The sequence below is a fragment of the Penicillium alfredii genome (assembly GCF_028826965.1).
Source record: "Penicillium alfredii strain IBT 34128 chromosome Unknown utg000001l_segment0_segment0, whole genome shotgun sequence".
Taxonomy (NCBI): domain Eukaryota; kingdom Fungi; phylum Ascomycota; class Eurotiomycetes; order Eurotiales; family Aspergillaceae; genus Penicillium; species Penicillium alfredii.
In genome coordinates this window covers 3217513-3236192 of record NW_026622698.1, presented here as the reverse complement: position 1 = coordinate 3236192, position 18680 = coordinate 3217513, and the positions used below count along the sequence as shown (strand labels likewise).

Here is an 18680-nt window from a genome sequence, read left to right as displayed (position 1 = left end):
AAGGTGACTTATTATTGCTTGTAACGATTAGGGCTTTGGGCTTGATGATTTGGACGATGATTTGTATGGCCCGGCTCATAGCGCAAGTCTTGAGATAATGTAAGTTGGCCTTCTGTGTAAATTCTGCCTTTTTTTTTTTTTTTTTTTTTTTTGCTTATTGGCTTTCCCTCCGCCTTCTATTTTACCCCTCCTTATTGTCTAGTTGCTTTTCCTGTATACGCCTTCGTTTAAAGGGGCCTTTTTATAGACCTTACAATTGACTATAGATTATTGCTCTTATAGCTGAGTAGAAAAGCCTTGAGATGACGCGACGACTGGAGAAAAACATATTAAGGACGTCGTTGAGTTTATACGCGTACTCCTGACTACCACGGAGATAACTTTTGTGGCTGGTAATGCATATAACCCCTTCGTTTCTGCTAGCTTGTAGCTATTACTGTAAACCGCCTAGGCGCTCTCCTAGGTCTCCGCTATCGAGACCTTAGGTTGACCTTGATTCGTGGTCCAGAAGGAGGACGCCCGCGTCTCTTTGTTTTCCTAACACCTAAATTCACTGGGAGATTTCTTGGAAAGAAAGCTCCGTGGGTGTCTATAATATCTGAAACTTTGGCGATAGGACCCAAAAGGCTAACTTGATCGGAAGGAATGAGTTCAAGATACCAGAGATCATATTTGACCCTGTTCCTAATGAGGACACCGCTGTGCGGGCACCAAATCAGGAAGTTGATGATAGTCCGAGCACATTCAGATCCCTGTTGAATCGGCCAGAAATACGAGACGTCTGCTATTATGAGTCATTGCCTGCAGTTCGGATGATGTTTCATAGGAGTCAGTAACAAGGGATGAGACCGGATTGAAAATATATAAGACTCTCTCCCCTTATTCACCAGAATTGTGACTAGAAGCAATCAAGAACGAAGTAGCTTCCAAGACTATGTAAGTATTCCCCCTGTTCTCCGACCGACACCCACCCATATTCCCTGATGATACTTATCACTCGCCGAAATGACCCTGCTGGATTGCTTAAGACCGGCAAGCCAATGATTCGATTTGGTTCTGAAAATGAAATTTCCATCTTGTTGAACTACGAGCTGTGAGCTGAACGAAGTGCTGATTTTGAAACTCGGTTTTTGTTGCAGATGAGCTATAGCCCTCCAGAGATAGTGTCAAGACCAAAATGAATGGATTTATTCAATCGAGGACAGAATCATATTATGTCCCACTTCAATTTTTCTCTTTCCATTCTCCTTACTTTTCTCCTCGACGGTTGTATCGATGGCTGGTGGTGAGGTCATGGGGACGATGCAACCCTAACAAGCCGCAACGGGAAAATGTGTCCGCAGTTCTAAACGCTTCATTCCACCGAATCTTGGGAACCAGCAGAAGGAATGTAGAAACCCCATGGAACAAAAGAAGGAGTAAATCGAGATATTATCGGCATTCCAGGGGGCAAGGATCAAGGGGGCAAGGATCAAGGGGGATGGTCTTCTCTTCCTCGGCAAAAAGTATCGCTTAATCCAAGGTTCCCCGCAGATAAGCTCAGGCAGTGGATGCAACCGGTGCAAGACTTTGGCGATCCTTTGTCTCGTCTGATTGCCGTGCCGGGTCTATCGTGCGGAGAAGCGTGGGGGTGACATATCGGGAGCGCGAGCGATGCAACATTCTTCTTATCTAATGGATTTGCAAGGGAGGTTTCTGCAGAATATGATAATCTCGGCTCGTCCGATTCTTGTCTGTAGAAAATTGGTCTCAAAACGTGCAGGGAACACGCAGCGATCGTCGAGACATCCATTATATATATACCCGGGAGTCTCGTCCATCTCTCTGTTCTCTACCCCATTACAGACCCAACAATGGCGTCCAGTCCCGCGCATCTCTCGTCGCCAGACGATATGACTAAAACAGCCACTCTCGGGGCCATTGAAGAGCCCAACAAGCTGCAGAGTCATGGATCTGCCCCAGGAGTTGTCGACGAAATCACTCGTGTGGTTGATCACAAGGCCGAGCGGCGTCTCTGCCGGCGGTTTGACATTCGTCTGCTGCCAATTCTGGCTATTATGTGTGAGTGCCTCCGCGTCACTGGGGAACGCTGAAAAAGCTGACCCATATAGACCTTTTCAATGCCCTCGACAAGGGTAATTTGGGGAATGCAGAGACTGATGGGATGACTGACGGTATGAGCAACCTTCGAGTTATTTTGGCCCTCGTATGCTGACAAGATGGCCCATGGAGACCTTCACTTCAAGCCAAACCAGTATAATCTGCTCTTGTCGATCTTTTTTGTACCCTTTGTGGTGTTCGCGCCACCGTTCTCAATGCTTGGGAAGAAATTCAGCCCGGCACGCGCCCTGCCGGTCCTAATGTTTTCATTTGGCTCCTTCACACTGCTCTCTGCGGCCGCGCATAACTTTGGAGGTCTCTTCGCGTTGCGCTGGTTCTTGGGCATGTCTGAGGCTGCATTCCTTCCTTTGGTGATCTATTACTTGACTACCTTCTATCGCCGAGGCGAGCTGGCACGTCGTCTCGCAATATTTTATGCGGCCTCGAACATTGCCAACGCTTTTTCTGGACTCATCGCCTTCGGAGTATTTCAGATCAAAGGGTCGGGTCTGCAGAACTGGCGGTATCTCTTTCTGATCGAGGGCGGGGTGACCGTCGTCTTTGCAACATTCGCCTTCTTCTATCTCCCTCGCAGTGCTGCCGAGGCTCGATTCCTCTCCGAAGAAGAAAAGGCACTGGCATTTCACCGGATCCAGGTCGATTCCAGTGCGGTAGTGAACGAGAAGTTCCGCTTCCGAGAAGCCATTACAATCTTCAAGCATCCCACGACCTATGTCTTTCTCTGCATCGAAATCTGTCTGGGCGTGCCCCTGCAGGGGGTCGCACTCTTTATGCCACAGATTGTCTCACGGTTGGGCTATCCAACCGTCAAGACCAACCTATACACAGTGGCGCCGAACGTCACTGGTGCGGCCATGCTCCTGGTGCTGGCCTTTGCCTCCGATGCCACACGACTGCGATCGCCGTTTCTCGTGCTGGGGTTTCTTCTCACTTTCTCGGGCTTTATGATCTATGCATCCATCGATGACGTCCATGGCCGGCTGCATCTGGCCTACTTTGCTACCTTCATGATGACCTGGGGTACCTCCGCGCCGTCCGTGATTCTCAGTACTTGGTACAACAACAATATTGCCCATGAAGGGCGCCGCGTCCTGCTGACTAGTATCGGAGTCCCACTGGCCAATTTGATGGGCCTGGTCAGCAGTAACCTGTTTCGGAGCCAGGATGCCCCCAAATATATGCCGGCCTTGGTCACTGTGGCGGCATTCGGCGCAGCCGGTGCGAGTCTGGCAGGTCTGCTGGCATTGTATATGTGGCTGGATAACAAGCGACGCGACCGTCGTGACGGCATGTGCATTCACGCGCGGGATATCCCCACGGAGCGAATGAGGGACGGCCCTTCGTCTCCTCAGTTCCGGTGGTTTTTGTAAGCTTAACAAGCTGGGTATGACTAGGCTAGGAAAAATCCACTGCTGCCTGTATATTCTCCGTTGGTGTGGTTTTGGCAAGTCCCTAGGATTATCCTGCGTCCTTGACCTCTGGGGTTATAAAGAGATCGGGAAATAATGCAAGCGCGCGAGGGGACGTGGCGAAACTCGATGCGAAGTCACCCTCGAAGGAATCGCTGGCAACCGACCGATGTACAGACAAATCCCTCGACTGTATCACTTGCACCATGGCCAGCTGGCTGCGCAGCTGCATGTCTCCTACGCCGAACACGGCAGTCGATCTGACAACCTCTCGGAAATACATCATCATTTCCTGCAGCCGACTCACCGCCGCTCTGCATCAGGAATAAGTGGGACTGTGAGACAGTCACGGTCCATGTCAAGGGGCTTCGGCGTTGGTCATAAAAGGGCAGACTACCCCTCCACCTCCCCGAGTTTTGTCTTCTGCGATTTATCGCTCCTCTTTTCCCTCAAGACGAATCGATGACCGCGATGCCTACCAACCCCGGTCAGATCTCACCATTCCGAGGCGTCACTCGGCACATCACTGGCCATGATGCGTCTGGAAACGCCGTCATTCACTCCTCCACTCCGGGCCAGTGGAAGTCATTCGAGGGAAGCTCCATGGCCTTCAATGTCGTCTATACCACCTCACAGTTTCCCGCAGATTTGAACCAGGAAGCCGACATCGATGCACACGAGAAGATCCAGCAGTCTGGTCAACTGGGCCTGGTCAATCCGCGGGGAACGGTGTGCCGCATTGTGGACTTTGCCCCGAACAACACACCCATTGTCCACCGGACGCAGAGTCTCGACTACGGCATTGTGCTGGAAGGCGAGATTGAAATGGTGCTCGATGAGGGCGATCCGGTCCTTATGAAACGCGGCGACGTCGCTGTGCAGCGGGCAACGATGCACGGTTGGCGTAACCCCAGCAAAACCGAGTGGGCACGCCTGGTGTTTGTCCTGCAGGACTGCCAGAAGTTGACGGTGGGCGGGAAGGAGATGAAGGAGGATCTGGGAATTGCTACTGGCGTCCTCCATCCCAGCAGGAATGACCAGTAAAGAGATTGGAAGCCACCAAAATAAAATATACACACAAAGCTATCGACCATCTATTTGACCTTGATCACCACCTTTCCAAAATGACTGCCGCTCTCCAAGAACCGGAAAGCCTCCTTCACTTTGGTAAAGGCAAAGACCCGGTTCACTACTGGGTGGATCTGGTGTGCCCCGTAGAACCGGAGCATCTCCTCGAACCGATCCGTGGGCCCGTTGATGATGCCTTTTAGAGTCACCGTTCGACGCAGCGTCAACACGTTCACATTCAGGCGATCATCATCGGCATCCACCTTGCCCGTCACATATCCAATGCAGTCAATCAAACCCCCAAAGGCGATGCAGTCAAAGCTTTTTCTCAATGTCTGAGCACCGCCCGTTTCAAGAATGATATCTGCACCATGGTTCCCCGTGAACTTCATGACCTCTTCCTCCCAGTTCGGGGTCGTGCGATAGTTGATGGTGAAATCGGCGCCTAGTCGTTTCGCCTGGTCCAATTTGGCGTCAGACGAGGAAGTAATAATCACTGGATGCGATGTGAACATGAATATTCTTCCATGATTTCTCTTGTAGACTCACCTGTGGCGCCGGATGCCTTGGCAAGCTGCAGCCCGGCAATGGCCACGCCGCCAGTACCTTGAAGTAGGACATATTCGCCCTTCCCTCCACTTTGCCCCAGGGGGCGCATCCCATTGATGGCCATCCAAGCAGTGACTGATGCAATAGTGAGTGTAGCTGCCTGCTCATCTGACATGTGGCTTGGCGCTTTGACCAGCCCGTACTCTGGAAAGACCCGATGGGTGGTCAGGACGCCATCTTGCGGGAGCCCCAAGCTCCCAGCGAGCTCCTTCTCCGTCACCTGGCCGGTCAGATGGTCGGGGGCGAATGTCGACACCACGCGATCACCGACCTGCCATCTTTCCACGCCAGGAGCGACCTGCTTGACTACGCCGCACATGTCCGAGCAAGGCACGACGGTGGTGTCCTGCTCCGCGGTGTTGTGGTGTTTGTATTCGCCCTTGGTCACTGCCAGCCAGTCAATTCGAGACCCGAGTCATTTCTATGCAGATGCATTACTAACCTTCTACATCACGGTAGTTGAGCGAGATGGCATGGATCTCCACCAACACCTCGCCCGGGCCGGGGGTCGGTGCAGGAACCGCTCGAGGCCGAAGACTATCGAGACCCTGGAGGGAGGTCACCCACTGCTGGACAGACATGGTAGAGATGATGCGAGATCAATGATGACCGAATATGGCAGATGAGAACTTTTGCAGAAGATTTTCCATCATCGTCTACAATGGCGGTTGGAGACGGTTGGAGATGTTGGATCGCCCCACCATCTCCATCTCCAGGAGCTGAGTCAGTCCACTCAGTCTCCAGTGGAGGGGTCGAATAAGCAAGATGAAAGGGGTTACTAGAGACAGCAGGGATCAGCTGGTCGACATCTGACCACGTTTAAAAACGTGGGGCGATGGCATCTCCGATCTCCGACTTCGCACATTGTGTATTCATTCCCATCATGTCGCAAGAGGACATCGCACCCCTCGTCCGCGAGCACTCAGATGTTCCAGGTGAGTGAACCTTTAGACCAGGAATCACCCCAGTTCCACTTACGTGGTTTCCAGCACATTTCCTCCATGGAGGGCGACATGGCTCCCCGCGGCTCCCTCACGCCATCGCTCATCGTGGGTTCAAAGGGCAATACCCTGAAAACACACTCTGTGCTGTCGATGGGGCAGTGCGTGCAGGCAGCCATGCCATCGAAGTTGACCTTCATCTCTCCCGGGATGGAGTTGTCGTCTTATCCCATGTCAGTATGCACTGCATGATGCCGAAAGGCCAGCACTCACCCACCGGCAGGATGGGAGTCTCGAGCGGTGTTTCGGTGTCAAGAAGGAGGTCAAGGACTGTGACTGGGCTGAGTTGAAGACCCTTCGCACTATCGAGGCTCCGCATGACCCGATGCCACGCCTGGTCGATCTTCTTGAATACTTGCGACAGCCAGGCCGGGAACATGTGTGGGTTGTTCTTGACATCAAGGTATGAGACACCCCATTCTTTTACTATATATAAAATGTTTGGTTATTAATTGGCCACGCAGCTCGGCAATGATCTCGAAGCCATTATGTCTCGAATTGCCAAAACCATCGCGTCAGTGCCTATTCCTGCTGCAGGCCCGGACTGGCACCGACGGATTGTACTTGGCTGCTGGTCTGCACAGTATCTGGCTCCACGTGGGCGCTATCTCCCGCGCTATGAGGTCGTCTTGATCTGTTTTGACGTGAGCTATGCGCGCCAGTTTTTCCAGGTGCCACGAGTTTCCTTCAGCATCCACCAAAAGATTCTGATGGGCCCGCTGGGACGGGGATTCTTGGAGGAGGCCCGCGCCGCGCGACGATGTGTTTATGTATGGACGGTCAACACGCCGAACTTAATGCGTTGGAGTATCCGGCACGGGGTGGATGGGGTCATCACGGACGAACCACGTCAATACCTGCAGGTTAGCGAGCAGTGGGAGAAAGAGCAAGCGGAGAACTCAGGGACCGGTCCCCATACTGATTTAGACCGACTGACACTCACCCAACGGCTCGAGATCCTCGGTGCGGCTTTATATGTCCTGTTGTTCGGGTGGTTCTTGAAGCGCAGGTACCTGGCCACCGTGGAGCGAGTGCAGTTTGAGGAGCACAAAAACGAATGATTGTGGGGGGGGAATAACGGTTCTCAGTGAATGAGTAAATAGATAACGACACATGGTTTCGGGCTTTTTAAACTATGAAACACACATTATGTCCATTCCAGCCTATCCAAAGCCAAAAGTCTCAACTGAACACCGAGCCGATGGAGGTTGTAATACATGGGAACATTTCAACATCACGATGGAAACAAAAAATCAAACACCGGCCCGAATGATAATACCGACAGAGAAAAGGAAGTGGGGTGGAGAAGTATATACCAGATATAGGGGGTCAATGAATACAGAAGAAGGAAAAGCCCTGGTTGCAGGGAGAGCGAACGATCAACGCCGGAATCGGTCGAAACCAAATGGGTTAAAGAAAAGCAGAGGGTATAGGGCGCACGGTCTAAAAAGCGAACGAGAGATGCGGGTGGCAAGGGAATAGCCCGCCCTAGGAAAGAGGGCAGAGCAAGATCGAAGGCATAAAGACACGGAACTCAGACCATCATAAGTTTGGTGGTTCGTCGCTCCGGGAAACGTCGCGCACCCCCAGATGGGAAACGCGGGCCGGGTCGAAGCCCACCAGCACCCGGTCCAGGAGACGGCGGTGGGTGAGCGCCCGGGGTGAATTCGCGTGATTGGGACAAGGGCGAGGAGCCCAGCGTAGGGCGTCGACGGCCCGGCGGCGGTGGGTAGTAGGCGGCGGCGGCACGGCGCGCATCGCGTTCGCAGAAGACTTCGCCGTTCCACTCGAAATAATCACCCTTGAGAAGGACGCGACACGCTCGACATTGGAGACATTCGGGGTGGAATCGACGACGATCGGACCGACCGCGGTTTTGCTCTACGGTCTCCAAGTAATGGCCCTCAATTCCGTTGTGACAGGTAGAGCACAGCGATCCGTTGCGCTCGTGGTAGTGTTGTGCACAGAAGGGGCGGTTGTTAAGGACATAAAAGTCCGCAGTTTGGAAGGGCGAGTGGCACTCGAAGCACACAAAGCACCCACGATGATATCGGCCAGTCAGGCGGCCATCCGAAGAGGAGATCGACTTGCCCGTAATTTCCTCATTACAACCCTTGCACCTCCCCTTTGACCGTCCGGTTGAGGACAGTGTGTTGGAGCGGGTTGGTGGACGAGGAATGGGTGATGTCGGGGCTCGAGGTCTTTGCGGGTTTGGTGATGGTACCTCCTTGCGGGCTATCTCAGCCCGCTTCTCAGGCTTCTCAGAGATCAGAGACAAGCCGCCCTGGTTGATGGAGGGATCGGTGGGCGAGTCGGGGCTAAAGAAGGCAGCCGGGATGGGGGGCACCTCATCCATTGTACTTCGCACGCGACCGGGGATTTCCAAGATCGTCTGTCGCGTGCGTGGCGGCAGTTCCTCCACTAATGGCCCCAGGTTGAGTGGGTCAATGGCCTTGTGCCGGTGAAGACTTGCGTCGGAGGGGAGGCTGGACATTGAACTTCCACTACGAGTTTCAGACGGCGACGAGTCCGACGATGCGGTTGAACTATCGGCCTTGTTGACATGATCCTCCAATCCTAGGGCGCGAGCAAAACTGGTGACAGACAATCCACTGTCACTGGTGGCATCCGAGTTCTTCCTCCGTGCGTAGCTGATTGAATCGGCCGCTGCTGGGTGTAGATGCGTGCGAGGAGACCGCTGGAAATCCTGGGTTTGCCCATTGGATCGGGGGCTATCGACCGAGTGCTCCTCCGGGAGATCATGCAATCCCGAATGTCGGTCAGTGGGGATACCAAAATCAAATCCACTGTAAGTATCACCCCGGTCACTTCGGTACGAGGAGCTGACTGAGAGATTTGAATCTCGAGAAAAGGAACCCTTGTGTGGCGTTCGGAGAGGTGCTGGGGGCACCGGCGGCGTGTCGTCCATAAACGTCCGAAGACCGCGAGAGAGGCTGTTTGTTGACGATCTCCCCGTCGAACTTGCGTAACGGGTGCTCGCGAATGAGGTGCGATAGCTGCTGTGACTGGCCACTGAATCACTGCGATGATGGCTATAGCCTGGTTCAGGGGGCGGGGGAAGCGGGCTGGGAGGAAGCTGCACATTTTCCGGTACTTGGTCGAGTCCTAGTCGTGGAGATGGAGCTGGCGGCATCGATCGCGGTGTCGTGCCCTCACCCATTGGGCCCGGTGTCCCGAAGCGGGCGGGGGATCGGTTGCCGGGCATGGGGAAGGAAAGCACCGAGTCCAAATTGATCACATCCGAATCATCCTCGGCCTGGTGCGGGCGTGGAGATCGAGGAGCCGAAGCAATCGAGTGAGGAGACGGAACATGAGAGCCGACGCTACTGGCAGGGGTCGGCACATTGGGCTGCAAGAATGCACGATCTAAAGGGTCAGTCTCCAACAACTTCACCCCGCATCCGAGTGCACACATACTTGCGATCGAAGGGTCAATCCGGGGAGGAGCTCCAGGTCGGCCAGACTTGGACGTCAAATGGTCTGGCGACTCGAACCCCGCGGAGGGGGCGGCGATGGAATGGGCGCAACGGGGACTAGCAACAGCATCAGCGCTGGTCATCGAACTGATGCCGGCATGCACATACCATGTTCTGAGGGGGCGCACACATGGTCGCCCATCACCGAGATCTCAACATCGCAGCCACAGTTGGAGCACTTGATGGAGGGCAACATGCCCATCATCGAAGCCATCTTTCACCAAAAAAAAGAAAATAACACCAAAGAAAACAATATCGGGAGACCACTCGGGGTCGATTTCAGGCCGATTGCCCCAGCTTCATCGAGGTGGGCTCGAATTTGATCCGGGGGTTGTTTTTCAAGCCCTGGGATGTTGGATGTTTTCTGGAAGAAAGAAGACCAGGATGAAATGTTAACCCCAGTCACAGACTAAAGAGGCCGATCGCAGTTGCTATCAGCCTGACCCAGCGCAGCGCACTAACAGCGTAGCGTCTCCAGCGCGGAAAGGGGATTCGTAAGATTGTGTGGTTCAGGGGGGAGATGTTCTGCCGGGTCATACACACCTCTTTTACTTCTCGTTGCACCGAATATTATCCCGGGACTTTTGCGTTGATTTATTTTGGTGTATTCTATTCTTCTTCTTCTTCTTCTTCTTCTTCTTCTTCTTTTCTTCTGCTCCTTTCTCTTTTTTTTTGGAAATTCGCTTCTCCATTCTCCTGAGTGCCCGGACCGCGATCTTCCTTCAGGGGCCGAAGTACGCAACACGGCTCACTGTGGAGCATCGCCAGAGCAATCACACAGGGTCCCCTCCTCGACATTCTGGGGCTCACTGTACTATGACTGGCTGGTGCCTGGCAACTCATCGCCTCCACTGGCCCCAATCACATTGCTCACATCGTGGACTTCCCTGATCGGTGGAGATGATGCCCCAGGGGTTACATCTGGATCGGTACATTGCTATATACAGACACGACCGTATCGGAGCCACAGGAGTACAGAGATACATGGATTCAATGCTGAAACACTGCAAACTGGCCCCCAACCGGGCATTTCAATCCTCGTGGTCGAGGCCATACCTTGGTCGCTACGGAACTATACTCCGTTTGTCCCTTCACCCCCTGGGACACAGATGAACTTCTTGGGGTGCCTAATCTGATCCCTGGTCATGGTATTTCAGTGGATGAGGCCTCCCGCAACCTTTTTCTATTCTGAATCAAGTTTAGGGAAGCAAGCATTTCGCCCTGTTCCCTCATGATTGGCTTCATGGGCTTCATGGGCTTCATGGGGGCCAGAGAGTCAGGGCGGGGGCCAACTGAGGATTGCGTGCACTGTTCCTTCGTACAGTAACAATTCTGGGGCGTGGTCCACAAGGAACACAGCCCGCAGGGTAGGTTCCAAAGGGTCAAAAAAGGTGTTGCCAAACTCCATACATAATCTCAGTGCACGCCCCAGGTCTCTCGGAGCTGCCGTTGGAGTGCATGAGTCGGCCAGCCGTGCAGCGAATCCATTCGGGTCAAGACCTGGACCAGCTGGTCTTGTTGCCGACGATCGGTAAATCGATCACCACCTATACTCGCGATTTAGCTGGCGCTGTCCACGCGATGGTCCTTGGGTCATTGGTTTGCCCCTTACAGAGATGAATAGCCATGCACCCAACCACCATGGCAGGAGGGACGGAAGTATTGGACAGGGCGACACCACATACCTTCCATACTCCCTTGCGAATTTGATCCTAAATGATCAAAGTCAATCGTTTCCGGCCCAAGGCAGAACTGACCCATTTCACTTACGTCGGCTTCTCGAACAACACGTCTTCGCAGAGGCCCGACCAGAGGCAGATCAGGGTCGTGCACCGAAAGTAGGATCCGTGCGAGGTCGGCATACTGGTTGCCAATCACTAGGGCCCGGTGACCGTTAGCGTGCCGTCATGGAGAAGGATGCACAAAAACCATGAGGACCCATATTACCATGCCATGCAGAGCTGAAACGAATGTCTGGAAAGGCAGTTCCCACCTCCACTTCATCATTACCGACAAAATATGGGTCGAAGGATGCCGGGTGCGTGTCGCTCCATTGTTGATTCTTTTCTCGTAGCTCCGCATGCACCGCCGCCGACCGCGGACCTGCGCCAAAGGAAAACAGGAGAACATCCGCGCAATGCGCAATCGCTTGGTTTGCCCAGGCGCAGTCGCCGTCGTCCGGGCCGAGGGGACTGAAGTGAGAATGAAGCGAGCTGAGGTCAATGTCGGGAGCTTGCTGCAGGCTCAATGCATTGTAGATTTCCTGGCGCAGCCCACTCCAGTAGACAGCCTGTCGTAAGCTGGGAGTCGTCGTCACTGACGTTGGTGGTCCCTGAATAAAAGCTTTGGTTCCAAAGGAATGGCCACGAAGATCGGACCCCGCCAGTGGGACTAGGATCACCATTAACCGGGATGCTCCTGAAACATTTGCGGCCAGAAAGGGTCCACTGCTTACCGTCATACTCTTCCAACAGCCGGAGAATGACGGTGGCCGCCAGCAGGTCGTCGTCCATAGTGACCCCGTGATCATCCAGTGCTGGTATCAACGTCTCAAGGCACGCCTGGTAGTAGTGGCCCGACACATACGGGTCAAAGGATGCCGTGCGGCTGAGATGACGGGCGGACATGGCCAGAATTGCGTTGAACAACGTCTCGCAGTACCGAGCGCGATATGGGATGTGGACCGCGAAATGCTGCTGGCGATCGGTGCAGTCGAACTGAATCAATGCGGTCAGCCTGGACAACGACGGTGATGATGACAGCAATGCTCACAAACGGTGCCACTGTCTCAACAAAATGTTGCAATAGCCGCGCCTCTTCGGGATCCCGTAAGGGCCAGGATCGCTGCTTGGGACGGCCTGCTTCACTCTGGCTCATTGATAGACTTCCCTGTTGTTGTGTAGGCGTGGGGATTGGCTGCTCTGCTACAGTATGTAACTCCTGTGTAGTGCTGGGTTGTGAGTTTGTGGGATTCGAGGCCCCTTCTGGGATAGAAGCTGAACCGCCATCGTCGCCATGTAAACCCCCTTCGGCTGGCGACAGAACGCTGGGCACGTTATCCACCACATCATCGGATGTCCCACTCCCAGGCTCGAGTACAAAGTCAACTATCCCAGAGAACCCATTGTTAGAGGCATTCGGTAGAAGTTGTGAGGGGAGTCCAACCGCGCGGTGGTGGCCGTAGCCAAACCTGGTTTCGGGGAAATCGAGTCCGCGAAGCCTGGCTCTTCGCCTGTCGAAACCGAGTTTCGCGCTGTCCTCGTACACAAGCCCGACCGGTTCGAGCACATCGACCGCATTTCGGCAGATTTCCGTCGCCTGTTCAAATAGTGAGATGAAGCTCGCTCGCGGGGGGATGTGCCCACTGACACTTATGATGTAATAGGCGACACGAATCGCTGCTGCGCGTCAGCCTCCATCTTATAGAAGTACAAGCGGTACAGAAGAGGGCTTGGGCTCTCACCAGCACTGGGATTTAGGCGCAGCCGTCATGACCAGCGAGGATATTTTGGAGAGTTGGCGTGGGGAAGTCTCCGCTGCGGGGGGCAATTTCTGCGGGGGCCCGTGATCCAAGTGCCGCCATGGGATGTATACAACGACTTCAACATGATGTGATTTTGACCGGAATGGACAATTTTTGTGTATCTTGTGAATGGAAATTGGTGGGAACTCGTCCGATGTATTTAGGACTATCTAATTGCTCTCCAGAATCGACTCCGCCAAAATATATTTCGCTCATATCCGGAGTATCCCCTAGAAGCCCAGTCCGATTGTATGGCAGCACAGAATGCGAAACGTGCTTGCTAGAGCCAAACCGTTCAAGCTCTTCAACCACCGGTGCTTTCGATGCCATACCTGATCTTTTTGCAGCATGGCAAACTACTGGCTGGCGAGATCTTGATTCTTCAGTATGTCGTTCAGCAAAATCGCTGGGTACCAGAGGCTACAGAGTTGTACTATCGGGCTCTTAGGCATTTTACCCAAATTCCGGATGTTGATGATTCACCTCGGTCATGGCTTTCCACAAGAATCTAGCCGGTTCATCAGCCATCAATCTAGATAGACCACTATTCCTCAAAGATTCTGGAAATTCTTGCAAACCTTTGGGGCCCTGTGGGCTACATTGTCCATCTGGATTCCGGCTCAAGGATTGGAATGCCAAGAGACCAACAATTCAGAATGCAGTAACTCATGAGCTTGGGTGTGGTGATCCTCCGGAAAACATCCCAATTTCGCTTGCATGCGTTCGCATCTGGCTGCCTCCAAGTCCACGTTGGCGGGCCAGTCAGGATCGCCACGGCTGTGCGTGAGAGGTTCTCACTTGGCTCCATGGGTCTGAGGCAGCAGAACTCGAAATGCAAGAGATCCAGGGCTCAATGGAGTTTGAGCATACTGTGAGCGAGGCCAGTTGGAAGGATATATTTACCATGCCCGTCTTGCGAGTCACCCCGCTGGGGATGAGCGTTCAGTTCTTGCAGCAGATCACTGGGACCAATTCGATCCTCTATTATACGGTGAGCCTGTTCCATTGAATGTTGATTGTGGCGCACCCACTAACAATAAACCCACCAAGTCTCTTTGAACGAGGTGGAATCACCGACCCTCGGACTGCAAACCTGGCCACTGGCGGTGTGGGCATCGTGCTTTTTGTCTCCTCGTGGGTTTCCATTTTCTTCTTCGACCAGCTGGGCCGCAAAACGTGGCTTGAAATCGGAACAGTGGGCATGGCGGGAGCAATGGTTGGCATCACCGTACTGCAATCGCATGCAGAGAGCCACCCGGGAGATAGCGCCAAATACATGATTCTCATGTTCTCATACCGGTTTTATGTGTTCTTCAACATCAGCTGGGGTGTAGGATCGTGGACGTATGCAGCGGAAATCTTCACAGTCTCGATGCGAGCCAAGGGCAATGCGCTGACAACCGCATCGCTGTGGGCGGCGTGTTATCATTGCCGATGCTGTTGGCTGGGGTTTATATATTATCTACTCGGGAATTTGCATAGTGGCGTTTTTCTTGGTTCGATACGTGTTAGGCTGATGTTCTTCTCACGTATCTCTGCATGCTTACCCTTACTGACACTTTTGGATCTCTGTAGTGGGAACTCGGGGCCGCATGCTGGAAGAAATGTCCCCTGTCTTTGGGATCGAAAGCCAGCTCGCGGAGCGAAGTGGTGTTAAGCCAACCCACGCTGGACAAGACCGTATGGAGGAGCATGTTGAAAATGTAGGGGTGGCAGAGCAATAATGGGCCTGCTGTTTTGTGGCTTCTAGGCGCTCGAAGGTTGGAAGAAGAAGCTGTTTTGATGTCCAAGTAGATCGGGAATGAATACATTGAAAAGCACCTTCTCTGCGGTCCCCGACATCCAAAGCATCACGGTTGATTTCCTGGGTTTCACGAGGGATACGAAAACGAAGGGACCCCAGAAAGCGTTCCAGGGGGCAATCCCATGTTGCGTTCGATTCGAGTGCGCTCTCTCTCAAAAAAGACGGCATCGGGGTCGGCAGTGTGGTAAAATTTCAGTGTTTTCACTAGCTCAATCCTGGAGAAGAGCTCGACGTAGTCATCCACATCGGATGACGACGATCTCATAACGGCTACGTCTTTCTTCACCTGGCGTCCGATTCAGCGCGAGGCAATCGAGCTTTTGGGGTCATTTGCACCCTCGGAATGGTAGACATAGTAATACCAGTGGTCCACGGGCTGGTGCGGGTAGAACTTGCCGGCTTCGTCGGTGGTAGGCCAACCCATTCGCTGCTTCAGCTCTCGCATCTCGGCGGACCAGTTCCCATGTGCCTCGAGGGTGAATGGCTCCACATAGTCAGAGTCGTTGATTTCAGTGGCCGAGGTAGGAGGAGCTCGGATGAGGAAACAGTTGTATTTCTGGGCGCCGGCGCAGTTGGCCTTGTGAGTGTTCCAGTCGTTTCGCTGGCAGGACAAGCTGCAGTAGTGAGCCTTGGGGGCCGAGCACGCCGAGCAGACGCGAGAGCCTTCGTTGGTACAGTTGCTGGCAGCGCAAACCGTCGTGTGAGTACCGTGGTGGTTGTGTGGAGGAGATTCGGTGAGGAAAGCAGATCTTGACGCGTTGATCAAGCGATCGGGCGAAACCTAGAGACCCATGCAAGGAACAACCAACTCTCGAGGGAATATTCGCAAGATTCATCAAAATGACATTCGCCCATTGTTTCTACTGTAGCTTTCGAATTTCCCGGCAGAGGCATACTATGCATACACCATGCATGCCCTTCTATTCCTTTTCCCTGCAATGTCCCCTGCAATCAGCAGCCGAGGTGGACCTGCCAAGGCACTTCAGACCGCCAGTTTGGAACCCCGCGGAGATTCGCACGGATCACTTGGGGGGACGTGGCATGGAGGGGTTCAACGGCGATGCAAAGAAAATCCCGGATCTTCTTCAGTGTCTTGAAGGGTCCTGAGGTGCTGAGAATTGGCTCGCAACAGATCAAGCTTCATGGGAAAATGGAGCCGGAAGTGAATGAGAGCCAGGTACCAGGGGGGGGGGGTCCGGGAACGGAGTGTCCCGGCTTTTCGCACACAATTTCTCTGCGGATGCCACTTTGCCTGTAGCCAATGCAGGCACCAGATGAGGTGGATTCGGATCGGCAGGATGTGCCCAACACTGCTCAACCAAGACCCGAAACGGTGTAGGCTGAGAACTGGAAGGATTTTAGTTAGGTCAAAGCATAAGGAAATTAGTGGGAAAATGACAGGAAGTAATCACAAGGGAAGAAAAAAAATTCTGAAGAGAAAAAGGAGGAATTGAGGGAAAAGAGAAAAAAGACAGAAAGGGGAAGCCGGGGGAGTCCCCGGAGCCCCGGCACGTGTGGACTGCTATTTAACCTCCCCCCCCCCCTCCTCTTCCTCTTCTTCTCTCTCTACACAATTCTCTTCCGTTTCTCTTAGGTTCGTATAAACCTTGTCAGCAGGTTTGATCACATCTCTTCCGAGACGTGGTCACATAACAACCGCCACCATTTTCGCCACACTTCTTAACTCGTGAGTTCCCGTTTCCGGCGCGAAAACAGCAATTGCACCCATTGCGGTCGATCCGCCATCTCCAGGTCGCAATTGCCCTGTCAAGAGCCATGTTGCTAACCTCTCCTGTCTAGGCGGCACCACCCGTTCAACGGCCGACGCTCATCCAACCGCGGAGGAGCATCGGACTGCGCACCTTTCATCCGCTAAAGCAACTCCACTTCCCCAAGTACCTCTTTTCATTCGTCTCACGCGCCCTCCGCTGTGAACGCAATGGCTCCCCACGCAAGCTCGGATGTTGCCAATGGCGCCGTGAACGGGTCGGCTCGCCAAGAACCCTCCCCTCTGTTTACTGTCAACTCGCCTAATGTCGTCTATACACCGGACGAGATCAAGAGTCACTATGCCTACCACACCACTGAGGTGACTCGCTCCGCGGATAACCAGCTGGTGGCCACCCCCAAGTCGTCCAACTACAACTTCAAGGTTGACCGCAAGGTCGGCAAGGTCGGTATGATGCTGGTCGGCTGGGGTGGAAACAACGGCTCCACTGTGACTGCTGGCATCCTCGCCAACCGCCGCGGCCTGTCCTGGGAGACCCGCGAGGGCAAGCAGGCAGCCAACTACTACGGTTCCGTCGTCATGAGCTCCACGGTCAAACTGGGCACCGACGCCAAGACCAGCGAGGAGATTAACATCCCCTTCCACGACATGTTGCCTATGGTCCACCCTAATGACCTGGCTATTGGCGGTTGGGATATCAGCAGCCTGAACCTGGCCGAGTCTATGGACCGGGCTCAGGTGCTGGAGCCCACCCTCAAGAACCTGGTCCGCAAGGAAATGGTCGAGATGAAGCCGCTGCCTAGTATCTACTACCCCGACTTCATTGCCTCCAATCAGGAGGACCGTGCCGATAACGTCGTTGAGGGCACCAAGGCCAGCTGGGCTCACGTCGAGAAGGTCCAGAAGGACATTCGGTAAGCGTGTGCTTTCTCCCCCCCATGTAGGATCCATTTCTAACCCAGTCACAGCGAGTTCAAGGCTCAGAACGGACTGGACAAGGTGGTTGTCATGTGGACCGCCAACACTGAGCGGTACGCTGACATCATCCCGGGCGTGAACGACACTGCCGACAACCTGATCAACTCGATCAAGACCGGCCATGAGGAAGTCGCCCCGTCTACCGTGTTCGCCATTGCCTCGATCCTGGAGAACGCCCCGTTCATCAACGGCTCGCCGCAGAACACCCTTGTTCCCGGTGCCCGCGAGTTTGCCGAGCAGCGCAAGGCCTTCATCGGAGGTGACGACTTCAAGTCGGGCCAGACTAAGATGAAGTCGGCCCTCGTTGACTTCCTGATCAACGCCGGTATCAAGCTCACCTCCATTGCCAGCTACAACCACCTGGGAAACAACGATGGCAAGAACTTGAGCTCTCAGAAGCAGTTCCGCTCCAAGGAGATCTCCAAGTCCAACGTGGTCGACGACATGGTGGCGGCCAACTCGATCCTGTACGAAAAGGACGAGCACCCCGATCACACCGTCGTCATCAAGTACATGCCGGCGGTTGGTGACAATAAGCGTGCCCTCGATGAATACTACGCCGAGATCTTCATGGGTGGTCACCAGACCATCAGCCTGTTCAACATCTGCGAGGACTCACTGCTGGCGTCGCCCTTGATCATCGATCTGGTGGTGCTCGCCGAGATGATGACCCGTGTCAGCTGGAAGGAGGACGCCGAGGGCGCCGAGTACAAGGGCTTCCACAGCGTTCTCAGTGTGCTCAGCTACATGCTCAAGGCTCCCATGACCCCGCCGGGAACCCCCGTGGTCAACGCTCTGGGCAAGCAGCGCTCCGCTCTGATCAACATCTTCCGGGCCTGCGTCGGTCTTCAGCCCGAGTCGGATATGACCCTGGAGCACAAACTGCTCTAGAGCACCCGCTGTTCTGGATGTGGTGTCATGCCGAGTTTGCTGGGCCTTTG

General features: G+C 53.9%; 9 protein-coding genes across 9 annotated transcripts; 5 read left to right on the top strand and 4 right to left on the bottom strand.

The window, feature by feature from the left end:
* Positions 1 to 1853: 1853 nt before the first annotated feature.
* NUU61_001257 (putative MFS transporter) lies at positions 1854 to 3491 on the top strand (the record flags this gene model as incomplete). The annotated part of the gene is made up of 3 exons (XM_056651839.1): positions 1854 to 2061; positions 2112 to 2135; positions 2182 to 3491. 3 exons carry the CDS (start codon positions 1854 to 1856, stop codon positions 3489 to 3491), a joined length of 1542 nt encoding a protein of 513 aa, XP_056516689.1.
* Positions 3492 to 4001: 510 nt separating this feature from the next.
* NUU61_001256 (cupin domain-containing protein) lies at positions 4002 to 4574 on the top strand (the record flags this gene model as incomplete). The annotated part of the gene is made up of 1 exon (XM_056651838.1): positions 4002 to 4574. The coding sequence occupies one exon, from the start codon at positions 4002 to 4004 to the stop codon at positions 4572 to 4574; it is 573 nt and encodes a 190-aa protein (XP_056516688.1).
* A 50-nt stretch (positions 4575 to 4624) lies between these two features.
* NUU61_001255 (zinc-dependent alcohol dehydrogenase family protein) lies at positions 4625 to 5788 on the bottom strand (the record flags this gene model as incomplete). The annotated part of the gene is made up of 3 exons (XM_056651837.1): positions 4625 to 5094; positions 5148 to 5594; positions 5650 to 5788. The coding sequence occupies 3 exons, from the start codon at positions 5786 to 5788 to the stop codon at positions 4625 to 4627; spliced, it is 1056 nt and encodes a 351-aa protein (XP_056516687.1).
* A 302-nt stretch (positions 5789 to 6090) lies between these two features.
* NUU61_001254 (glycerophosphodiester phosphodiesterase) lies at positions 6091 to 7269 on the top strand (the record flags this gene model as incomplete). The annotated part of the gene is made up of 4 exons (XM_056651836.1): positions 6091 to 6142; positions 6197 to 6381; positions 6432 to 6611; positions 6673 to 7269. The coding sequence occupies 4 exons, from the start codon at positions 6091 to 6093 to the stop codon at positions 7267 to 7269; spliced, it is 1014 nt and encodes a 337-aa protein (XP_056516686.1).
* A 473-nt stretch (positions 7270 to 7742) lies between these two features.
* NUU61_001253 (LIM domain-containing protein) lies at positions 7743 to 9919 on the bottom strand (the record flags this gene model as incomplete). The annotated part of the gene is made up of 3 exons (XM_056651835.1): positions 7743 to 9595; positions 9647 to 9762; positions 9834 to 9919. 3 exons carry the CDS (start codon positions 9917 to 9919, stop codon positions 7743 to 7745), a joined length of 2055 nt encoding a protein of 684 aa, XP_056516685.1.
* Positions 9920 to 11121: 1202 nt separating this feature from the next.
* On the bottom strand, positions 11122 to 13197 carry NUU61_001252 (uncharacterized protein; the record flags this gene model as incomplete). Its single annotated transcript, XM_056651834.1, has 7 exons — positions 11122 to 11252; positions 11318 to 11417; positions 11476 to 11582; positions 11653 to 12096; positions 12161 to 12422; positions 12478 to 13069; positions 13169 to 13197. 7 exons carry the CDS (start codon positions 13195 to 13197, stop codon positions 11122 to 11124), a joined length of 1665 nt encoding a protein of 554 aa, XP_056516684.1.
* Positions 13198 to 14132: 935 nt separating this feature from the next.
* On the top strand, positions 14133 to 14952 carry NUU61_001251 (Sugar transporter; the record flags this gene model as incomplete). Its single annotated transcript, XM_056651833.1, has 3 exons — positions 14133 to 14227; positions 14279 to 14649; positions 14804 to 14952. 3 exons carry the CDS (start codon positions 14133 to 14135, stop codon positions 14950 to 14952), a joined length of 615 nt encoding a protein of 204 aa, XP_056516683.1.
* Positions 14953 to 15330: 378 nt separating this feature from the next.
* Positions 15331 to 15887, bottom strand: NUU61_001250 (uncharacterized protein; the record flags this gene model as incomplete). Its single annotated transcript, XM_056651832.1, has 2 exons — positions 15331 to 15695; positions 15878 to 15887. The coding sequence occupies 2 exons, from the start codon at positions 15885 to 15887 to the stop codon at positions 15331 to 15333; spliced, it is 375 nt and encodes a 124-aa protein (XP_056516682.1).
* Positions 15888 to 16971: 1084 nt separating this feature from the next.
* On the top strand, positions 16972 to 18630 carry NUU61_001249 (inositol-3-phosphate synthase INO1; the record flags this gene model as incomplete). The annotated part of the gene is made up of 2 exons (XM_056651831.1): positions 16972 to 17675; positions 17724 to 18630. The coding sequence occupies 2 exons, from the start codon at positions 16972 to 16974 to the stop codon at positions 18628 to 18630; spliced, it is 1611 nt and encodes a 536-aa protein (XP_056516681.1).
* Positions 18631 to 18680: the final 50 nt, after the last annotated feature.